Source organism: Lissotriton helveticus, chromosome 7 (genome assembly GCF_964261635.1).
Source record: "Lissotriton helveticus chromosome 7, aLisHel1.1, whole genome shotgun sequence".
Lineage (NCBI taxonomy): Eukaryota > Metazoa > Chordata > Amphibia > Caudata > Salamandridae > Lissotriton > Lissotriton helveticus.
Window position 1 is genome coordinate 497,897,827 of NC_136068.1, and position 23,843 is coordinate 497,921,669.

Below are 23,843 nucleotides of genomic sequence, written 5' to 3' on the forward strand. Positions count from 1 at the left end.
TCTGAGCTGGGATGGGGCAGTGAGCTAAATAACGGTGATGGATCAAGCCCTGATCTTTGGACTGGGTAAGAGTGGTCTGCTTAATTCAGACACTCTGTTCATCACCACCCCCTTTTCTGAATCGTTTTTGGCCACTATAGGTGTGGCAGGGTATACTCAGACATGAGTCCCTTGCTCACTGCTCCATCAGGATTCAAGCAAGCCGGGCCGACGAGGCTGAAATGCCAGAAACCGGTCCCCGGTAGCTTGTCTCCTTTCTGGTGAAGAATTGGCTTGGTAGTTTGGTCTGCCCTGTTCCCATGATGCACTGGGCCAGGGACAGACTAATTTGCATATAGCCAGGTTCTGAGCTGGGATGGGGCAGTGAGCTAAATAACGGTGATGGATCAAGCCCTGATCTTTGGACTGGGTAAGAGTGGTCTGCTTAATTCAGACACTCTGTTCATCACCACCCCCTTTTCTGAATCGTTTTTGGCCACTATAGGTGTGGCAGGGTATACTCAGACATGAGTCCCTTGCTCACTGCTCCATCAGGATTCAAGCAAGCCGGGCCGACGAGGCTGAAATGCCAGAAACCGGTCCCCGGTAGCTTGTCTCCTTTCTGGTGAAGAATTGGCTTGGTAGTTTGGTCTGCCCTGTTCCCATGATGCACTGGGCCAGGGACAGACTAATTTGCATATAGCCAGGTTCTGAGCTGGGATGGGGCAGTGAGCTAAATAACGGTGATGGATCAAGCCCTGATCTTTGGACTGGGTAAGAGTGGTCTGCTTAATTCAGACACTCTGTTCATCACCACCCCCTTTTCTGAATCGTTTTTGGCCACTATAGGTGTGGCAGGGTATACTCAGACATGAGTCCCTTGCTTACTGCTCCATCAGGATTCAAGCAAGCCGGGCCGACGAGGCTGAAATGCCAGAAACCGGTCCCCGGTAGCTTGTCTCCTTTCTGGTGAAGAATTGGCTTGGTAGTTTGGTCTGCCCTGTTCCCATGATGCACTGGGCCAGGGACAGACTAATTTGCATATAGCCAGGTTCTGAGCTGGGATGGGGCAGTGAGCTAAATAACGGTGATGGATCAAGCCCTGATCTTTGGACTGGGTAAGAGTGGTCTGCTTAATTCAGACACTCTGTTCATCACCACCCCCTTTTCTGAATCGTTTTTGGCCACTATAGGTGTGGCAGGGTATACTCAGACATGAGTCCCTTGCTCACTGCTCCATCAGGATTCAAGCAAGCTGGGCCGACGAGGCTGAAATGCCAGAAACCGGTCCCCGGTAGCTTGTCTCCTTTCTGGTGAAGAATTGGCTTGGTAGTTTGGTCTGCCCTGTTCCCATGATGCACTGGGCCAGGGACAGACTAATTTGCATATAGCCAGGTTCTGAGCTGGGATGGGGCAGTGAGCTAAATAACGGTGATGGATCAAGCCCTGATCTTTGGACTGGGTAAGAGTGGTCTGCTTAATTCAGACACTCTGTTCATCACCACCCCCTTTTCTGAATCGTTTTTGGCCACTATAGGTGTGGCAGGGTATACTCAGACATGAGTCCATTGCTCACTGCTCCATCAGGATTCAAGCAAGCCGGGCCGACGAGGCTGAAATGCCAGAAACCGGTCCCCGGTAGCTTGTCTCCTTTCTAGTGAAGAATTGGCTTGGTAGTTTGGTCTGCCCTGTTCCCATGATGCACTGGGCCAGGGACAGACTAATTTGCATATAGCCAGGTTCTGAGCTGGGATGGGGCAGTGAGCTAAATAACGGTGATGGATCAAGCCCTGATCTTTGGACTGGGTAAGAGTGGTCTGCTTAATTCAGACACTCTGTTCATCACCACCCCCTTTTCTGAATCGTTTTTGGCCACTATAGGTGTGGCAGGGTATACTCAGACATGAGTCCCTTGCTCACTGCTCCATCAGGATTCAAGCAAGCCGGGCCGACGAGGCTGAAATGCCAGAAACCGGTTCCCCGGTAGCTTGTCTCCTTTCTGGTGAAGAATTGGCTTGGTAGTTTGGTCTGCCCTGTTCCCATGATGCACTGGGCCAGGGACAGACTAATTTGCATATAGCCAGGTTCTGAGCTGGGATGGGGCAGTGAGCTAAATAACGGTGATGGATCAAGCCCTGATCTTTGGACTGGGTAAGAGTGGTCTGCTTAATTCAGACACTCTGTTCATCACCACCCCCTTTTCTGAATCGTTTTTGGCCACTATAGGTGTGGCAGGGTATACTCAGACATGAGTCCCTTGCTCACTGCTCCATCAGGATTCAAGCAAGCCGGGCCGACGAGGCTGAAATGCCAGAAACCGGTCCCCGGTAGCTTGTCTCCTTTCTGGTGAAGAATTGGCTTGGTAGTTTGGTCTGCCCTGTTCCCATGATGCACTGGGCCAGGGACAGACTAATTTGCATATAGCCAGGTTCTGAGCTGGGATGGGGCAGTGAGCTAAATAACGGTGATGGATCAAGCCCTGATCTTTGGACTGGGTAAGAGTGGTCTGCTTAATTCAGACACTCTGTTCATCACCACCCCCTTTTCTGAATCGTTTTTGGCCACTATAGGTGTGGCAGGGTATACTCAGACATGAGTCCCTTGCTCACTGCTCCATCAGGATTCAAGCAAGCCGGGCCGACGAGGCTGAAATGCCAGAAACCGGTCCCCGGTAGCTTGTCTCCTTTCTGGTGAAGAATTGGCTTGGTAGTTTGGTCTGCCCTGTTCCCATGATGCACTGGGCCAGGGACAGACTAATTTGCATATAGCCAGGTTCTGAGCTGGGATGGGGCAGTGAGCTAAATAACGGTGATGGATCAAGCCCTGATCTTTGGACTGGGTAAGAGTGGTCTGCTTAATTCAGACACTCTGTTCATCACCACCCCCTTTTCTGAATCGTTTTTGGCCACTATAGGTGTGGCAGGGTATACTCAGACATGAGTCCCTTGCTCACTGCTCCATCAGGATTCAAGCAAGCCGGGCGGACGAGGCTGAAATGCCAGAAACCGGTCCCCGGTAGCTTGTCTCCTTTCTGGTGAAGAATTGGCTTGGTAGTTTGGTCTGCCCTGTTCCCATGATGCACTGGGCCAGGGACAGACTAATTTGCATATAGCCAGGTTCTGAGCTGGGATGGGGCAGTGAGCTAAATAACGGTGATGGATCAAGCCCTGATCTTTGGACTGGGTAAGAGTGGTCTGCTTAATTCAGACACTCTGTTCATCACCACCCCCTTTTCTGAATCGTTTTTGGCCACTATAGGTGTGGCAGGGTATACTCAGACATGAGTCCCTTGCTCACTGCTCCATCAGGATTCAAGCAAGCCGGGCCGACGAGGCTGAAATGCCAGAAACCGGTCCCCGGTAGCTTGTCTCCTTTCTGGTGAAGAATTGGCTTGGTAGTTTGGTCTGCCCTGTTCCCATGATGCACTGGGCCAGGGACAGACTAATTTGCATATAGCCAGGTTCTGAGCTGGGATGGGGCAGTGAGCTAAATAACGGTGATGGATCAAGCCCTGATCTTTGGACTGGGTAAGAGTGGTCTGCTTAATTCAGACACTCTGTTCATCACCACCCCCTTTTCTGAATCGTTTTTGGCCACTATAGGTGTGGCAGGGTATACTCAGACATGAGTCCCTTGCTCACTGCTCCTTCAGGATTCAAGCAAGCCGGGCCGACGAGGCTGAAATGCCAGAAACCGGTCCCCGGTAGCTTGTCTCCTTTCTGGTGAAGAATTGGCTTGGTAGTTTGGTCTGCCCTGTTCCCATGTTGCACTGGGCCAGGGACAGACTAATTTGCATATAGCCAGGTTCTGAGCTGGGATGGGGCAGTGAGCTAAATAACGGTGATGGATCAAGCCCTGATCTTTGGACTGGGTAAGAGTGGTCTGCTTAATTCAGACACTCTGTTCATCACCACCCCCTTTTCTGAATCGTTTTTGGCCACTATAGGTGTGGCAGGGTATACTCAGACATGAGTCCCTTGCTCACTGCTCCATCAGGATTCAAGCAAGCCGGGCCGACGAGGCTGAAATGCCAGAAACCGGTCCCCGGTAGCTTGTCTCCTTTCTGGTGAAGAATTGGCTTGGTAGTTTGGTCTGCCCTGTTCCCATGATGCACTGGGCCAGGGACAGACTAATTTGCATATAGGCAGGTTCTGAGCTGGGATGGGGCAGTGAGCTAAATAACGGTGATGGATCAAGCCCTGATCTTTGGACTGGGTAAGAGTGGTCTGCTTAATTCAGACACTCTGTTCATCACCACCCCCTTTTCTGAATCGTTTTTGGCCACTATAGGTGTTTCAGGGTATACTCAGACATGAGTCCCTTGCTCACTGCTCCATCAGGATTCAAGCAAGCCGGGCCGACGAGGCTGAAATGCCAGAAACCGGTCCCCGGTAGCTTGTCTCCTTTCTGGTGAAGAATTGGCTTGGTAGTTTGGTCTGCCCTGTTCCCATGATGCACTGGGCCAGGGACAGACTAATTTGCATATAGCCAGGTTCTGAGCTGGGATGGGGCAGTGAGCTAAATAACGGTGATGGATCAAGCCCTGATCTTTGGACTGGGTAAGAGTGGTCTGCTTAATTCAGACACTCTGTTCATCACCACCCCCTTTTCTGAATCGTACTGTACACAGTGGCAGTTGATTTGGAACTCAGATAATGCCTGACACAGCAACGATGCAAAGTGGCCTAGGGTCAATGTTACTCTTGAAGGACGGACTGTGAGGTATTGGTTAGAGTCAGAAGCTCTTGAATTGTGGTGCTTTAGAAACTGCTTTTTTACAGTCTCCAGTCAATAGAACAAACGTGTAAAACGGAATGCTACAGTGTATCAAGTAGTCTATAATACACCTGCCAATTTTTGTCTTTGACCTTGTGGTCAAGAGGGGACACTTCTTGAGAGCGTTTTCAGTCCAGGCTGCCAAGACTTTGACAGAGATGCACAAATTCCCCAAAAATATTGTAAAAGACTAAAAATAAATAACTCAAACATGAACTGTGATTCACATCCACAGAAAAATGAAGGTTTCTGTTCAGAGTCCAGTCCAGTAGCCTTTAACAAGCTCCCCATAGCAAGAGATTGCAAAAGGTACACTCAAAGTGATACAGGCTTACCACGCTGGTACTCCTAGAACACCGCTTGTAGTTCATCAATCAATTTGCAAAAAAAATGTATAAGATTGGATCAACTGGGCTGCAAGGTTTTCACGGCAGATAGGTAACTCAGTTCACTGCCAAAGATTCAGTAACCTGCACCTTGCAGTGAGTCTCCTGGCCTAGGCCTAGGTCCTTTCCTCAAGTGGGCAGTATAGCTGCCTGCCCTTTCAGAGCACATCGGAGAAGGAGGGCTTCTTCTAAAGTGCTCAGGCTTTTTCCCAGGCTTCAGGTAGACACCAACTTCCAGAGTCCTTTTTTGGTTAAACATCCTTCTGTACTGGTAAGAAGAGCTTCCCCATAAGCCCATAAGTCAGCAAGAAACTGGTCTTGAGCCAATTATCTTGTTCAAGGGACACTAGCAGGAAGCGAGGACACATTAAAGATTGGCCATGTTCAAAATCTATATATCAGATCAACCAAAGCAGGGCACAAATTCTCAGGCTTCCTCCATGAAAGATGAGTGTGGAACAGGCACCAATAGGTCACAAGAATGTATAATCCTTGGTGATTAGTGTGATGTTCCCAAATAAGGTCTAACATTTCTTGGTTGATCCAAAGCAAGACAAAAGAAGAGGTCAGGGGGCTTTGAGTTGAAGACCAACAGGTCAGACACTTTAAATAGGAGTAGCTTGTTACTGGAAGGTCCGCAGCTTGAGGTATCAATAGCAGAGATATATAATTGATCATTATTTTCTTCTCCAACACAGCTCAGAACTCACTGGTTGAGAGCGGATTCCTTAAAACCTCCCTGATTACCTCACACTCTACATCTTGAGGCATGCAGTTTTGTTATCCGTGAACTCACAGCACCTGTTCTAAAGTGCATAGTTTAGTTATTGGTGTCCTAGCGTTTTTAATTCATAAAGAGCAAGATTTATAACTGCCGAGCTCACTATCCCCATTTCAAGAGTGCACGGATGGCTAAATGGCAAGCTCATTATCCTCATTTTAAGAGCGCACAGTTGAGTTACCATTGAGCTCATTATCACCATTACAAGAACGTGCGGTTTGGTGTTTTGTGAGCTCATTATTCCCATTTCAAGAGTACACCGTTTGGTGAATGGCAAGTTCATTATCCCAGTCACAAGAGCACACGTTTTGGTGATTGGTGATCTTATAATACTCGTTTTAAGATTGTGCAGTTTGCTGATCATTCAGCTCATTACCCCCATTTTCAGAGGCCGTGGATAGGTGACTGGTGAGCTCATAATCCCTGGTTAAAGAATGCGCAGTTTGGCGAGCTCATAATCCACATTAAAAGAATGTGCAGTTTTGTGATCATTCAGTTCATGTTGTAGAGAGCATAGTTTGACATCTCTAAAAGATATTGCTCTAATCACTTCTTACCGGTTTTATTTCCAATGGACTCCACGACCTCTTTAGCCGCGACCCCTGATTCATATGAAAAAAAGCAACACAAGAGGCAATTAGATAACACCTAGTCAAGGCCCTGCTTTCATTAGTCACACGTTATACTGCACATGAACATGAATTCAGTCTAGATTTAAGTTGCAATTTGCAATCAGTACAAAATAAAGCAGTGCATAAAAATATTTGAAGAACACTTAATTTATTTTTGATTTACTCAGTTTGGTTTGCACTAGGTACAACTCTTTTTTGTAGACTCCCTTTTCTTCAATGTTGCTCTAGTTCTACAGAAAGTATTTTTGTCTGAGACCTCATACATGTTTCGTTCAAGTGCTAACTTTGTGTTCCTAATATCTTCTTGGCTTTAATTTTCAGAATGCTTAGGTACATATGTTCTCAATTTGTCAAGCTGTAGTAGGAGAACAGTTTTGCTACAGGAAAGGTCTATCAGAGAACCTGGCTGGCCAGCCATCTGTCTCTACAAGGGCAGAAGAACCAGTGCAAACACATGGAATGATTGCGGCTCTGCAAACTCAACTGACATTTCTATTCAATGCAGGAATTAGTCTACTTCAGAAGATAAGACACATATTTGGAGAGGATCTGGTTCTTTCTCACTAGTATCCTGCAATAAGAATGTTTTCACAATTTCACACTATCTGTTTCTTGCCAATTCTAAACACTGTATGGCATATATTGTGTGTATCGTATTCTATTTCTGTTCCCATGCAAAATGTGTTAATGTACAATGAGGAAAATGCTACTTACCAGTATTCATCTGTTCTTGGCATGTAGAGCTGCAGATTCTCACATTGAGCATTAGATCGCCATGTGGTGTTGGGCTCGGATGCTTGAACCTTGTTGTTGTCTTGGAAGAAGCCTTTGTTGTCACAAGATAGGGGACTCCTCCCTTGGACGATAGTGTGCAAGGGCATCGACTCCATCCTTAGATTGTTTTTCGCCATAATGGGAAATAATAGAGTTAGTAGAAACAGAAAAGATGTCCATGTGTGTATATCTAAACAAGATAAAACTGGAACAGGTACAGGTCCCGGGGAGGTGGGTGGGCGTTTGAGAATCTGCAGCTCTACATACCAAGAACAGATGCATACTGGTAAGTAGCATTTTCCGTTCGAGGCATATGAGCTGCAGATCTCACACTGAGCATTGACTGTACAGCAGTATCTCCCTTAGCGGTGGTCACCTGTATCTGTTGCAGTAGTTTGAAAGAGAGTTTTAAGAACAGCTTGGCCTACAGCAGCTTGCTGCTTGGCTTGTACATCAACACAATAGTGTTTAGTAAATGTGTGTGTTGTAGACCATGTTGCTGCTTTACAGATGTCTTGTAAGAGAATGTTCCCTAAGAAAGCTATAGAGGCTCCTTGTTTGCGTGAGGAATTGTAAATATACGCTTTGCTTTTTGATAGCATATTTGGATACATTTAATGATCCACCTTGCAATCCCAGCTTTTGAAATGGGATTTCCTTTATGTGGTGGAAAAAAAGCTACAAACAATTGTTTTGTTTTACGAAAGGATTTTGTCCTGTCAATGTAATAAAGAAGTACTCTTTTAACATCTAAAGTGTTTAGAGCTCTTTCTGCTACAGAGTTTGGGTTTTGAAAAAACACTGGTAACTCTACTGATTGATTAAGATGAAAAGGGGTGATGACATTAGGCAGGAATTTTGGGTTTGTTCTAAGGACCACTTTGTTACGATGTAACTGTAAGAATGGTTCTTGTATAGTGAACGCTTGAATTTCACTTACTCTTCTAAGAGGGTAATGGCAATTAGGAAAGCTGTTTTCCATGTGAGGAATTGTAGTTCACATTTGTGTAAAGGCTCAAATGGGGGGACCCATGAGCCTAGTAAGAACAATATTTAGGTTCCATACTGGAGAGAGTGGTAACCTAGGAGGAATGATCCTTTTTAATCCTTCCAAAAAGGCTTTAATTGCAGGTATTCTAAATAATGACAGGTGTTGTCTGTTCTGTAAGTAGGCAGCGAGTGCTGCTAGATGTAAACGCATAGAAGAATATGCTAGATTACATCTTTGCAAATGCAAAGGGTAGCAAGTGATATTTTGGATGGAAGCATCCAGTGGATCAATTTGATTGTTTTTGCAGTAAAGGGAAAATCTTTTCCATTTTGCAGCATAGCAAGCCCTAGTAGTAGGTCGCCTAGCTTCTTTAATGATGTTCATACAGTCTGGTGGTAGGTTAAGGTAACCAAACTCTAAGACTTCAGGAGCCAGATCGCTAGATTTAGCTGACTTGGATCTGGATGTCTGATCTCTCCATGGTTCTGCGTTAGCAGGGATGGGGAAAGGCACAGTCTTTGATGCGGAACTAGTGAGAGTTCTAGCAGAGTTGTGAACCACGGTTGGCTAGCCCATGTGGGAGCTACCAGAAGGAGTTTGAGAGATTGTTGTTGGAGCTTGCGTACCACTAGTTGAATTAGTGGGAGTGACAGAAAAGCGTACGCAAATCTGCCTGACCAGTTCATCCATATTGCATTGCCCTTGGACAACGGGTGTGGAAACCTGGCGGCGAAGACTGGGCATTTTGCGTTGTGGTGTGTGGCGAACAGATCGATGTCTGGTTGACCCCACTTGAGAAAGAATGGTAGAAGAACTTCTGGATGTAGTTCCCATTTGTGAATCTGTTGTGTCTGTCGACTTAACAGATGTGCAATCTGACTGTGAATGCCTGGAAGGTGTTCGGCCAGTAGATATATCTTCTGAGGGATGGCCCATCTCCAAATGTTCTGTGCAAGCTGGGACAGTTGCAGAGAGTGTCCCACCCCCCTTGTTTTTGTATATAGTACATGGCTGTCATGTTGTCCGTCCGTATTAAGACAGCTTTGTTTTGTACATGTATCTGGAATGATTTTAGAGCTAGGAACATTGCTAGTAGCTCTAGATGATTTATGTGGAGCACTTTCTGTTGAGTGGTCCATTTGCCTTGAGTTGTATGTTGGAGGAGATGACCTCCCCAACCTGCGAGTGATGCGTCTGTTGTAAGTACTATCTGTGGAACAGGTTCTAGAAACGGCTGCCCTTTGGACAGGTTTTTGGTGTTCCACCACTGCAGAGAGCGATGTGTGCGGCTGTCCACCAACACCAGATCTGTAAGATGTCCTTGAGCCTGATTCCAATGTAGTGCTAGACATTCTTGTAAGGGATGCATTTGAAGTCTTGCATATGGTACAATAAAGATGCAAGATGTCATCATCCCTATGAGTTGCATGAACACTTTGTCTGGAAGAAAGTGTTGTTTTGAAATGTTGTAACTAAGGCTTGAATGCTCGCTATCCTGGCTGGACTGGGATATGCTAGAGCTGTAAAGGTGTTTATTGTGGCTCCCAGATATTGGTGTATATATGAGGGTTGGAGATGTGACTTGGTGTAGTTGATTGTGAACCCTAAGTTGTGTAATGTTTGAATGGTTTGATGAGTGTGACTTGGCTTTTATTAGCCAGTCGTCGAGATATGGGAAGACATGAATCTGTTGTCTTCTGAGATGTGCTGCTACTACTGCAAGGCACTTTGTAAACACTCTTGGTGCAGTTGTCACTCCGAATGGGAGGACTTTGAACTGGTAGTGTTGTCCGTCAATTACAAACCTTAGATACTTCCTGTGAGAAGGATGTATGGGAATGTGGAAGTAGGCGTCCTTGAGATCTAGTGTGTCAAGGAAGTCACCTTGTAGTAACAGTGGTAGCACTTGTTGTAGAGTGACCATGTGAAAATTATCTGACTGTATATATAGGTTGAGGGGCCTGAGATCGAGAATTGGTCTTAGTGTCCCGTCCTTTTTGGGTATTAGGAAGTACAGCGAGTAAACCCCTGTCCCTTGATGCTGTAAGGGAACAATCGCTGTTGCATTCCTTTGAAGCAATGAGAGAACTTCTTGTTTTAGTAGCATAAGATGTTCTGTGGACATAGGACGCTGCCTGGGTGGTATGTGTGGAGGGGTAACTGTTAGCTCTAGGCAGTAACCATGTTGGATAATTTGTCTCACCCACTTGTCTGTTGTGATGGAATTCCAGACAGGTAGGAACTGTGTTAATCTCCCCCCGACTGGAGTAGGATGTTGCGGGGGGAGCTGAAGGAAGTCACTGTTTAGTGTTGGGAGAGGTACGGTTGGTGTTATTACCTCGACCTCTTCCCTTATTGGGTTTCCTTTATATCCTCCTCTGAAATATCCTCTACTGGGGGATGTTTGTGTGTTGGATTTAAAGGAAGAGGAACTGTCTGCCCAATTTGTTTGGAAGCTTCCCTGTAGAAGGAGCGATGAAAGGAGCCACATGCGTGCGATTGTGTGACCGAAGCCTTTTTGGAAGGTGTCGAGGAAGGGTCGGGGTCGACGTTCATACTTACGACCCTCTGTGCCGGAGTGATGTCCTCGACTTCTGAATCTTCGGCCTCGGAGTTGCTGTCGACGCCATGTTGTTGCTGTTGCTCTGGGACATTGACGCCCTCTTCGAAGATGTCGTCTGGGATTGAAGCTGATGAGCGAGCCATTGTTCTTTGAGCTCGTTGGTCCCAGATCGTCTTCTTGGAGCGGAAAGAGGCACAAGCGGACCAGTCTCTGGGCTCGTGCTCCGGTGAGAGGCAAAGGTTACACACCTCATGTAGATCGGTGTGGGGAAACTTCGACCCACATTGAGGACACTTTTTAAATGGCCTCCTTTCCATGAGCTGGAAGTTGAGCTAAGGTAGGCCCGAAGGCATTCGTCGACGACTGGAATCGAAGACTTCGGAGTTCAAGAGTAGCGTCGACTGGAAAACATGTTCGAAACAATACCGTCGAAGCTGGTGAGGATTGCGTGCCAAAGGAAAACGGTTTCAACACGGAGCGCAGGAAACACATCCGAGCCCGGTAGTGGAAAAAACTATCTGGGGATGGAGCCGATGCTCATGCGCACTATGATCAAAAAGGAGGAGTCACCTATCCTGTGACTTCCAAAGACTTTCCAGAACAAAAACAAACTGCAAACATCCGGGCCCAACACTAGGTGGCCATCTATGCACAGTGTGTAATCTGCAGCTCATATGCCTCAAACCAATATTTCCACTCTGCATACAACCAGTGGTCACTGTCTGGTCAAGCTTGTTTGCCACTTTCCAGCAAAATCACAGAAATGCCCCACTGAGTACCGGGGGAAGGTGAAATGAAAGTCACAATGTGAAATCATATCTACACCTGATAACATTATATTGTAAGATTATGAAAGTATGCCTTACTTTGTGTTAACATTGAACTAAAACACATTCTGGCATCAAGGAAGAACATCGTGGATGACCAAACAGGTCTCTATACAAACGGTTTCTTGAATAGTTACAGATTAGATTCCAATTCTTGTAATTCAGCAATGTTCGCTGTCAAATGATAATTGCTAACATACTGATCAAATCATTTTAAGAAAAACTGGGTCTGACGGAAATACAAAGATGATCATGCACAAATATAAAGGAGATTTGAATAATCTCACCAAATTAAAAAAGACAATATAAAACTCTCTGTTTACACAATAATGATTTAACACATCAATAAAAACAAAGTCAAGTACGAAATAGCTTGGTCATATGATGTGTCTCTGATTCACTGTATGTTGTAGAATGTGGAGTGTGGATGCTATAAGAACATGATGATTGGGTTGTCCAAACTTGAATGTTTGATTAGTTCAGCATTCCGCCCATCATTTGTTACTGCAGCACAAGTACATGATGGAGCGTGGAATGCTGGGATGTGTGTGTTGGGAGAAGCCTGGCAGTGAATTACAGTTGAAGGGAGGATGGAGCCCTGACAGAAGCCAGCAGCCTGTGGCTGTCACCTAAGGGTCTAACAAGAAATAAAAAGCATACCTCCTACCTGTGAGACTCCAGACTCTTCCATGCAGACGCCGCCCTCCAAGTATAATGTTTTGTTGACTAGTTATTAAAAGAACCCAGGTGGAGATGTATCAGGTTTCCCGCACAAGTTGGGAGCTGTTTCTGACATGGGGAAGGACTATATCGAGATGGAGATACGCCTTCGGACCATGAGTGTGGGGCCAGCACCGTCAACTCGAAAGACAGGAGGTGTCAACCTAACTGTTGAGCAGGAGACACCCGCGATGAGGGTGGGCAAGGCAGAAACCTTCAGCCTGCTGGACATTTGGGCAGTGATCAAGAAATGTGTAAAAAGAAAGGATTTCTGTGATCTCAAAGAGCTCAAACATAGCAGATGGTATAGAGCAGGACCTATTGAGAGTTATCTGCCTCACCTCAGTGTGGTGGTGAGTGAGAGCAGCAGTGATTTACTCACTGGGTTAATGCATAGACTGCACTTTGCATTGGAAGACTAAAATGTTCACTAAATAGTTCCACAGAATAGGTGGGCATTGCCTTAACTCCTGGGCCATTCAAAATGAACAGCTCTAAGCTTCTTCCCTGAAGTGATGTAAACTTCTGCACGGGCCAGTGGTGCCAGGGGTAATGCACAAGGCATTCAGGGTATGCGTGTTACGCCACAGGAGCACAAAAATGTCACTGGAGCATGGATTCGAGGACTATCCCCAGGGTCAGATTGCAACAGAAAATAGCTCATGGGCACTAAAATTAAAGTAGCTCCATTAGTAAATCAGTCAGCTAAAAAAGGTCACCCAGGTGTGCAAAGTGGAGCCGTTTTGAAGTTGTTGGGAGTCGATGCATAAGATAGATAAGACTCCATCGACTTGTGCTTGCTGCAGGCAAAGTTTGTGGTAATTCCAGGGAAATCATCAGTAATAACCAGCCCACCAGACCATAAAACAGGTCCAAAAACAGACAAATAATGCCTCACACACTGACCTGTCAGACCAACTCTCTGGGCATTGCCTGGTTGGCCATAAGCAAGTCTGTTCATGAATGTCCCACACTGCAAGAATGTCGCATAATGACGGCAGGATTAAACAAGCACACATTATTCTAAAGGCGCACGTGTGATGTGCGTTGTGTCAAGGCATGCGTCAGTGTTTTGCAATCGGACCCTCCACACCAGTGCAAGCCAGGCGGCTAGTACAATAACGATGCAAGGCTACAGTGGAGAAGATGCATGGCCCCATTTGGTTATGCTGGGGGGAGGGGCAGTTTAGGCTTGAGTAGGAGTACAGTAAAACAGCAGGTCTGGATCTGATGACAAATGGACAACCTGGAAGGGATAAATGGGAAGGACTGTGAACAAAAGTATGGTGAAAATGCCTGGAACAGGACTGCCATTTACCCGCGCCGCGGGACAGGCGCAGGTGAGGCCGGGGCCAAGGGCGGGCCCATCCTTGCCAGTCATTGACAGGAAGAGGCAGGGCAGGGCCAGCCCTCTTGGTTTTATCTCTGTAAACCTTAGGACTGACTCTTCTCAAGTTAAGAAACTGTGAGTTGTTGAAAGCATTTTGTTATAACATGGTATGCTCCTTCCCCCCTCCCTGCCCTCTTCCCCTTACTTGGTCTCTCCCTCCTGTGGAATGTTGGAGTGAAGCTCGCCTTGGAATGTTGGGGAGCTCACTCCAGTAGTTGGCACTGAAGAATCCTGTTCTATTAAACTCCTCGTCTATTCTCTTCTTGCGTGGAGTGTTCTTTCTTAACAATTTGGCGACTAATACCGTGCTGGGGACGGTAGGATTTTTTCCCCTGTGATAATTGCCAACTACAAAAGTAAAAAGATCGTAGGAGAGGCGTAGCGGCGCTCCATTCACCCCTGTCAAGGACCAAGCTTCGTGAAGTAATCCATCTGAGCTCATCCGAAGTTGTGACACACCGGTAAGCAGGAAGTGATTAAAAGACCCTGCCGTTTCAACACCTAAGCAGCAGCCGTCTCATTCACTTGGAGAACTGTGTCTGGGGTGATAAAGGATTTTCCTTGGCAACAGGACGCTGAACTCGCTTTGCCTGGTGTTGGCGTGGGAACTATACGCCGGTGAACCTGCTATAACCTTTGCATTTCCAGTCACGTCAGTTCCTTACCAACGGAGTTTCCTCGGCAAGGGGACGCTTGTTTCGTTCCGACTGGTGGCCGGCGAGAGAAATCTACGCCGGAGAGCCTGCTCCGCTTCGTGTGGTTCCTGTCACGTCAAGTCCTCTGGGAAGGACAGCAATCTGTGACGGACTGCTTCCAGTTCAAGGTGGTGAGGAAAATTGACATCGGCATTGTAGAAGCAGCCTGCCTGATCCCTGCGTTCCTCAGTTCCATGTCGGTGAACCACCCTGAGGTAACGTGAAGAGTCCGGCGCATGTGTCCACGTATCCGACTTGATTAGCGGTGACAACTCGGAATCCCCCGGGTCGTTACAGTAATTAACAGAATCTTCCAGCTCGTACTGTTGAGGGGCAAGAGTGAGGTAGGAGACAGTGGGTAGGAAGCCCCTCCTTCTTAACTGTTTCGGTCTGCTGGGCTTTCCTGTTTACGAGGAATGGTTTCATGACTGTAATGCGTTTTCGCTCCTCTCAAGGGAACGGTAATTTGCTTCTGGAACACAACGATTAACATTTCACGGCCTGTTCCTTTTTGCTGTCATAGGGAGACTATGACTTACTTTCTTTCTACAGGTGTGTCATCGTAGCCAGTCAGGAATTGTTGGAGATTTCACCTACGGCCAATGACTTGCTAGGAGAGGGAGTGCACATGTTTTTTCGAAACAAATATGCATTTGAATTATTATTGAAAGGAGTATGGGGTGGTAAATACTTATGTTGGTGCTTTCCTTTGTAGTTCAGTAGTATTTTCAAAAGTAATCTATTTACAAAATCTACATAGCACTAATTTATATTTTTTTGGTGCTATCTATTCAATTTATATAGCTTCATTTTGTTACCCACAGGGGCTTTTTGACGGTTTCTTCGCTGATTGGCACAGCACTGCCTTTTTGTTTTCATTACCTAGGCCTGTTGAAATAAGCTATTTTCGGTTTCCCTTCACCTTTCTATTTCTACCCACTCTGGGTATTCTATTTCTTCATTCTGTTTCTCTCCTTATTTTTGTTTTCTTCTTTTCTTCTCTCTCTAGCTATTACCATGACAGCCTCAAATATGTCTCAGCCACCACCATTTTTTGATGAAGCAGGTGATCCAATTATTTCATGGAAAAAATGGTTAAATTTGTTTGAATCATATTTAATTGCTATAGGAGGAAATAGATTTTCATCTTTAAGGAAGCAACACATTTTACTGCATAATTTAGGAAAATATGGTAGGGATGTGTTCGAAGACTTACCTGAAGTAGCTGTTGACGGTGCTAACGTCAATGTGGGTGGTGATGGCGGGGTTCAGCCTGATGTGTATGAGGCTACCGTAAAAAAATTGGCAGAACAGTTTGGGGACAGGATTAATATAGTTCTTGAGCGTCACAAATTTTTCTTGCGGGCTCAAGGAAAAAATTAGAAAGTGAAGAATTATATTGCTGTGTTGAGGGGTTTGGCAGCCACGTGCGAATTTGGTCTTCTTTCTGAGTCCTTAATCAGGGACCAATTAGTTAGGTGCACATGTGAAAAGAAAATTCAGGAGAGACTCTTAGCAGAAGCCCCTGATTTACAAAGAGCTATTGATATTGCCATCAGCATTGAACACACAAGCTACTGTATGAATGAAATGAAGGAGGCTGGTGAGGTTAAACAGGTTAATGACAATGGTGTGAACAAAGTAGTTCAGAGAGAAGTTAAAATTAAGTCTAACCAACCTGAGGTGAATAAACACAATGCTCAGCCCAACAAGCCAAAGTGCTACAGATGTGGTAACCCAAACCATCTAGCTAATGATGTAAAGTGTCCAGCGAGGGGAGTCACTTGCAGTAATTGTAAAAAAAAGGGGCCATTTTTCGAGGGTATGCCACGAAAAGAAAAGTACTACTCACATGGTGGTCCAAGAGTTGGACCAACCGTTGCAAGGGGACATTATTTTTCAAGTGATGTACATTGGTGAACAGGAGGTGAATGTATATCCTGAATGTAAAATATTACTTGACAATGTTGCATATGAAGTCTTTGCAGATTCGTGTTCACCTTACACTCTCATAAATGAGTCTGCATTTAAAGAAAATTCAGGTCATAAAGAGTATAATCTTTTGCCTCCAGATATTAAACCGGGAGTATACAATTGCGACCCTATTCCTTTGATTGAGATGTTGTTAATGCAGATTGATTTTAAAGATAGGTCAACATTGGGTAAAGTGTATATCACATAAAATGGATCTAATTTGCTAGGGTGGAAACACCAGAAAGACCTGGGTATCAAACTAGACCCGAATGCTCCTGAACAGGTGTTGCTGATTGATAGGCCTGCGGTTGGGAAGGAGGTGTGTGAGAAATTTCCGGAGGTGTTTACAGACAAGTTAGGGCAGCTTAAAGGGTTCCTTAACAAGATAAAACTTAAATCTAATTCGAAACCAGTTGTACACAAAGCAAGGTCTGTCCCTTTGTTGCTAAGAGAACCCCTTCAGGAAGAATTGAACAGACTCCAAGAAAACAGAATAATAGAGCGTATTGAAAGCTCAGAGTGGTTGGCCCCCATTGTGGTAGCGGCGAAAGGGGGGGGGGGGAGGGCATCCGCCTCTGTGTTGACCTTAGGGATTTGAATGCCAACATCTGGGTAGACAGACACCCCCTCCCCAACATTAATGAAATGTTGATGGGAATTCAAGGAGCAAAGTATTTCACAGTTCTAGATCTGTCCTCGGCCTATCACCAGGTTGTCCTTCACCCAGATTCAAAGCACCTCACGTCCTTCATAACCCCTTTTGGTGCATATCAGTTCTCAAGGTTACCATTTGGACTCGCTTCTGCGGCTGCTGTTTTCCAGCGCATAATGCAAAATATCCTGCAAGACCTTGAAAAATGTATCTGCTTCCAGGATGACATCTTACTCTATGGAGCATCCGAAAGTGAGCACAACAAAGTTTTGGAGGTAGTTCTGTCTAAACTCAGCAAAGTGGGAGTCACGACCCAGAAAGAAAAATGTAAGGTTGGGGCGCAGACGGTGGTGTATCTGGGGCACACTATTTCTAGAGAAGGTATCAAACCCAAGGCCAGTTTGGTGGACGCAGTCAAATTTGCTCCTGCTCCGGTAAATAAAGAAGAATTGAAGTCCTTTCTAGGCCTGGTTGAGTATATGTTGAAGTTTGTGAAGAACTTTGCCGATCAAGTACAACCACTCCGTGAACTGCTCAAACTAGGAACCAAATTTGAATGGGGCACTGAACACCAACAAGCATTTCAACGCGTCAAAGAAGCCATTGTGAATACTCCCATTCTGGACACGTTTGATCCTAATGCTAAGTCCACACTCTCAACTGATGCCAGTAATAAAGGGTTGGGAGCTTCTTTGACTCAAATGGTAAATGGCGAAGAAAGAGTGATAGCTTTCGCTTCAAGGACTTTGAAGGCTGCGGAAGCAAATTATTCCACCATCGAGAAAGAGGCACTTGCGTGTTACTGGGCTATTCACCATTTTAAGTACTTTTTGTGGGGAATTCCGTTCTGCTTAAGGACGGATCACAAACCTTTGATCCCGTTGTTTGCCACCAAACTGCTAGAAAATACCACTCCACGCATCTCCAAGTGGGTTCTAGGACTGCAAGGGTACAACTATTCCATTGTACATGTCCCTGGCTCAAAAAATTCCTTGGCGGACTGTCTTTCGCGTATGCCAGTATTGGAAAATGAACCTGAAGAGATCCAAGGAGAAGAAACCATCCTTGCTGTTGATGTCCCGGCCATAAAAAAAGATGAGTGGGAGAAGTCACTTCAGGAAGATGATGTGTTGCGCAAATTGAAAGAAATGATTTCAAAGGGCTGGCCGCAAAAAAAAGAGGAGGTGGCAGAGGATCTCCAAGAGTTCTGGTGCGTGAAGGATGAATTATCCATAGTGGAAGACCTGGTCTGGAGGAGTAACAAGATAGTCCCTCCGTCTGGAATGAGAGGTCACATCATACGGATAGGGCATGAAGGTCACCCAGGTCGGAGTCTGACGAAAAGTAAAATTCGTCAAAGCTATTGGTTTCCAAAAATGGACACACAAATTTAAGAACTTGTAAAAAATTGCATTGAGTGCGGTACTAGTGATAAATCCAAGAATGTCCGCCAAGCTCCTTTGGTTCCTGTCACCGTGCCTACCAGACCTTGGGACAAACTGGGGATGGACATCATTGGCCCATGGAATATGTTAAATCGTCTTGAGAACGGTCTTCTCTGCATTACACTATCTCCACCCTGACACCCAGGCCGCCGTGGTGTTCCTGGATGCGACAAAAGCCTTTGACTCTTTGGAGTGGTCATTCCTTTTCACCATTTTAACAAGAATGGGTTTCAGCCCCCTTTTCATAAACCTAATTCGCCTACTATACACCGCCCCTAGAGCCAGATTGCGACTGAATGGTATGATCTCTGAGTCTTTCCTGATTTCCAGGGGCACAAGACAAGGCTGTCCATTGTCCCCCCTCTTATTTGCCATCGCTATTGAGCCGCTGCCTGCTCGAATTCGCCAACACCATACGGCGAGGGGTATTGCCTTTAGTTCACGTAGCCTCCTAATCTCCTTGTACGCTGATGATGTAACCCTGTATGTAAACAAACCAACTGAAAACCTAAACCCATTACTCCGCGAATTCGTCAAGTTTGGCGGCCTCTCCGGTGTCTCCATAAACTGGTCTAAGTCAGTCATATTCCCGCTCACCGATAACACCACAGAGGTGCACTCGGATTACCCCCTCCGATGGGAAGCGGATGAAGTGAAATACTTGGGGGTCTGGGTCAGCAGGAACATGCAGGAGATCTGGAACCTGAATTTTGGCAGGGCGATCACATGGCTTGAAGGCAAGGTGGCGATCTGGTCCAAACTTCCTCTCTCCTTGGCGGGCAGGATTGCACTGGCAAAAATGATTGTATTGCCTAAATTCCTCTATCTTTTTGCTAATGTGCCGATCCCCTTGACACAACACTTTTTCACACGCTTGCGCTCCAGCCTGCTTGCGCTTGCTTGGGCGGGGGGCCAGGCTAGAGTCTCATGGGCGCTGTTGACGCTTCCGCTGCGGCAGGGTGGGCTGGGCGCACCAGACATGCATTTGTATGCACTCTGTGCACAAGCCCAATACTTGCACTTTTGGATCTACCCCACACCTTACCAGCCGCACGTGGCGGTGGAAGCAGACATGGTCTCTCCACTCCCACTCAATGTGGCACTCTATTACAAAGCGCAGAGGCCTACACAAGATGTAAACACGGCAGACATGATTCGCTGGTCCTGGAGGGAGTTGTTGAAGCGATCCTCCATTCCCCTGTTGTATGCACCCGCGATGCCCCTCAAGCGAAATCCCATGATTCCTTGCTTGGAGTCCAATAGTGGTGATGTGTCCCTCGCTGGTACCACCCTGCGCACGTTTTCAGACATATACCCAGATGGCAGGTTCCTGGAGATGCCCCCAGAGACGCCGGAGAGCCCCGTGACATTTAATGACAAATTCACATACCACAAGCTCAGGGCTGCGTGCAGGGCGCTGGGGGGTTGTTTTCCGGAGGAACCACCGCAATTGACGGCACTACAGACCATACTCGCCAGGGCATCTCGCAAAAAGCTTGTGACCAGGCTCTATAACTCAATGCAGGAGCAATCCCCCTTGATGGTACCCAGATCGCAGCAATTGTGGGGAGATGACCTTGGGAAGCCGCTAACGGATGAGCAGTGGGCGTTCTGTTGTGGGCAGCTGTTGGCATTATCCCCTAACTATAAACTCAGGCTAGTGCACTTTAAATTCCTACACAGATACTACCGCACTCCAACTTCCCTTCACCGTATGGGCCTCAGGGACGATGATAGATGCTGGAAATGTGGGGCGGAGGGGGCTTCCTTCTTACATGTAGCGTGGCACTGCCCAGCGCTTTCTGAGTACTGGATCGATATATTTGGAGCAATCAACCAAATACTTGGGAGGGATGACGCCCCGTCGCCGCTGCTGGGCATCCTTGGCTGGGTTGCGGACACAGCGCCTGCGAACCGTAAGCTCCACGCGCTCCTACTGCTATACGCAAAGAGGCGGGTGGCTGTCACATGGGGGCGAAAGTCCAAAACGAGGTTGAAAGACTGGTTGTCTGATGTGACATATGGACATGCTCAGCTGGGGTCCTATTGGGAGCTGATGCCTGCTGCTGCGCGCCCGAGGGACATCTGGGAACCTTTCCTGCAATGGTCACACAGCGGACAGTCTCCACCTGGGACAGCTCCTAGTAGCCCGGTTGGACCCACATAACCTGCTGGGTGGTTGTACTGCCTGTTCTAATGTGTCTGCCTGTCCCACCCTTGAACAGTGTGACGCAGATGGCCGCCGAATACGTTGGCGCTGGCTGCCTGGCCTCCAGCATTTGATTTGCAAATTGTATCTGGGCCTCCGCCCACATTGTCATCACTGCTGTGGGTACTGCATGCTTGCTATCCTGAACCTGCATTGGAATAATGATGTATTTATTTGCTTTTATACACGCATTCTGACAGAAATGTTTTATTGACGGTTGCCCTGATGTACACCTATGTTATTGTTGGAACTGTTAAACAAAATGAAAATGACATCTCCTTTTATTTTCTATCAACAGAAAGCATTGTAAAATCTATCTGTGCTAGTTTACACACATTATGTATGTTTTCAAGATGTAACTGCAGCTTTCTCGCTCTGATTATACTCAATAAAAACATTTAAAAAAAAAAAGAATATGTTAAATCTTTCTCAAAAATTCATGTTCGTTCTAATCGATTATCATTCCCATTGGATAACCACTAAGTTCGTCCCTTCCATCTCCACTGCTTTCCTCATTGAGTTTCTTAAAGAGACCTTCTCAAAAGAGGGCATCCCCAGTGAATTGATAACGGACAATGGGGTGCAATTCACTTCAGATGAGATGAGGGAATTCTTGAACGACTTCTCTATTGTCCACATCAAATCTCCATTGTACTCACCTAAATCCAATGGGTTAGTGGAAAGGGCTAATAGAATGTTGAAGGATACCATTCAACTAGCTGTTTCAACTAAAGAATCCGTGGTAGACTGTTTAAGGAAGATGGTGTGGTCATATCACATCACACCTAATTCAGTGTCCGGAGTCTCCCCGTTTACCTCTCTTAAAGGCAGGAACCCAGGTTCAAAGCTCACTCCCAATTGGTTAAATGGAGGTTCCCCGGTGTGGGTTGACAGGACCTATGTTTCAGAGAAGGTGAAAGAAAATCAAGCAAAGTATAACGACAAGTATGATGCTAAATGGGGTACTAAGGACAGAGAATGGAGGGTCGGGGATTGGGTGGTGGTCAAGAAACCCACTCTAGTGAAGTCTAAACCTTCCGGCTTCTCTAAACCCCTTAGAATAAGGAAGATAAACAATAACTCTGTTTTGTTAGAAGGTGGCAATCTATGGAGCATGGATAGATTGGCTCGTTGCACTAATGTTCATGTCTCCAAATCCACTAGCAAGGAGGACTCTGACGAAGCGGTGGGTGATTCAAGCATAGGAAGAGAGGCACGGCAACGGAGGTGTCCGGCATGGCATGCTGACTACAGCATGTAAAGTATATATTTCAGTGCTCTCACCGTTGTTCCTCCTACTGGTGTTTTTGCCTGGGGTTTTCATATGCTATTTCAATGTATTGTATTTCATTGCATGTATTGGACTTTTCTCTCAAATGTATCTTTTACTCTTTAGTTAGGCTGTTGTCAATTTACCGCCTCTTTGCACTTACCTAAATGTGTTGTGAAACAAAGGGAGGTGTGTTATAACATGGTATGCTCCTTCCCCCCTCCCTGCCCTCTTCCCCTTACTTGGTCTCTCCCTCCTGTGGAATGTTGGAGTGAAGCTCGCCTTGGAATGTTGGGGAGCTCACTCCAGTAGTTGGCACTGAAGAATCCTGTTCTATTAAACTCCTCGTCTACTCTCTTCTTGCGTGGAGTGTTCTTTCTTAACATATTTCTTGTATTCCTTGTGACTGTGGTGCCCGTTTTAATTTGTTTGAGCTTTGTTCACCTAGCCATCCTTTGTTGAACTCAAGTCCCACAGATCCTTAGCTGATCACTGTTCCTATATGATACTGAATGAGTAATTGTTACCAGCTAAAGGTTCAGTGCTCATGGCTATTACTGTTTGGGGGGGGGGGGGACTTGGAGGGGGGCCCTGGTGGGTTCTGGTGCAAAAGCGACTGTTGACAGCTAGGCCTCTAGAGTGGCAGCATGGCTGCAAGTAATCGCGGTGACCTTGTCCTTAGTTACCTCATCATTCTATTTTATCCTACTTGCAAATTTGCATCCAAATCACAATATGGGGAAAAGAAAGTCAACTGATTGTGGGAGTGGAAAGGCTTGACGCAAAAACAAAGCCAAACAGGTTCGTAAGTCTGCAGGAAGCAACTGTGTCTTAGATCGAATTGACAATCTTTTAGTTGAAAGTGAGGAAATTCTTGTTCCATCATTCCCGTTGGACCTGATTGAACCTATCGCCCCACTAACCCTGATCGATCCCCCAATCAATTAAAATCTAAAGCTGTAGAAACGTATTCCATAAATATTTAATAAACCCACCACACGTAGTACAAATAAATCCCCCATTAGCTATGCACCACTGCCCTCTATTATAGACATGGCTGAATCAAGGACCATTGCACCGTTATCTGCTGACCCATCCCCAGGCACTCTAATCACTGAACTTATCCTAACTCACCGATTTTCACCGCTTTTGAATCTAAGCTGCATTCAAAAGGGAGGAAATGGGTTGGAGAAGGGAGTAGGCACCATGGGATTTGGGGTAAAAGAGGGGATAATGGAAAGTGGTAGTGAGGGACTAGGGGACAAGGTTCCCTCAGACAGGCTAGCTAGAAACGACTTTCCCGTATCTAGAATTCTAGTTGATCTGAGGTCAAAAGTCAACTCTCTGAATCTGCTATTCAAGATCTTACTAAGCTGTTCAAAATTCCTTCTAGCCAGAGGTGACTGCGCATTTCAACCCCCAAAAGCAGATTCCTACCCAGCAAACAAATTCCACTCTGCTTAGTAATAATCCATATCCTCCCATAGCAGAATCGCACCAGCACTCTACATGCATAACCACCAAGTGCACCCCGGTGCAACCACTCACTCATGTAGTTACAGGGGGGGTGGTAAATGGATGGACACAAGCTAATAAAGGCAGACATGGTCACCAGGGTACTGTTTCTACCTATGACCACCCCTTGCAATCCTCTAGTATGGACAACCCCCAAGCAATTTTACTGATTGGCACAAACACACTTGGTTACCTCTTAAGTGTATTTATATGACCAACGTGCCCAAAGTTTCCTCCAATTTTAACTATGAAGGTGAAGACTCC

The 23,843-nt window shown here is 46.1% G+C and overlaps 1 protein-coding gene across 4 annotated transcripts in view; it reads right to left on the reverse strand.

Moving 5' to 3' along the window:
- Positions 1-23,843, reverse strand: part of LOC144768675 (butyrophilin subfamily 2 member A1-like) — a 440,529-nt gene that overhangs the window by 174,608 nt on the left and 242,078 nt on the right. For all 4 annotated transcript variants that reach the window (XM_078652502.1, XM_078652499.1, XM_078652500.1 and 1 more), the window contains one exon: positions 6,480-6,524. In XM_078652502.1, the coding sequence (XP_078508628.1) occupies positions 6,480-6,524 (45 nt within the window). The remainder of the gene's footprint in view (positions 1-6,479; positions 6,525-23,843) is intronic.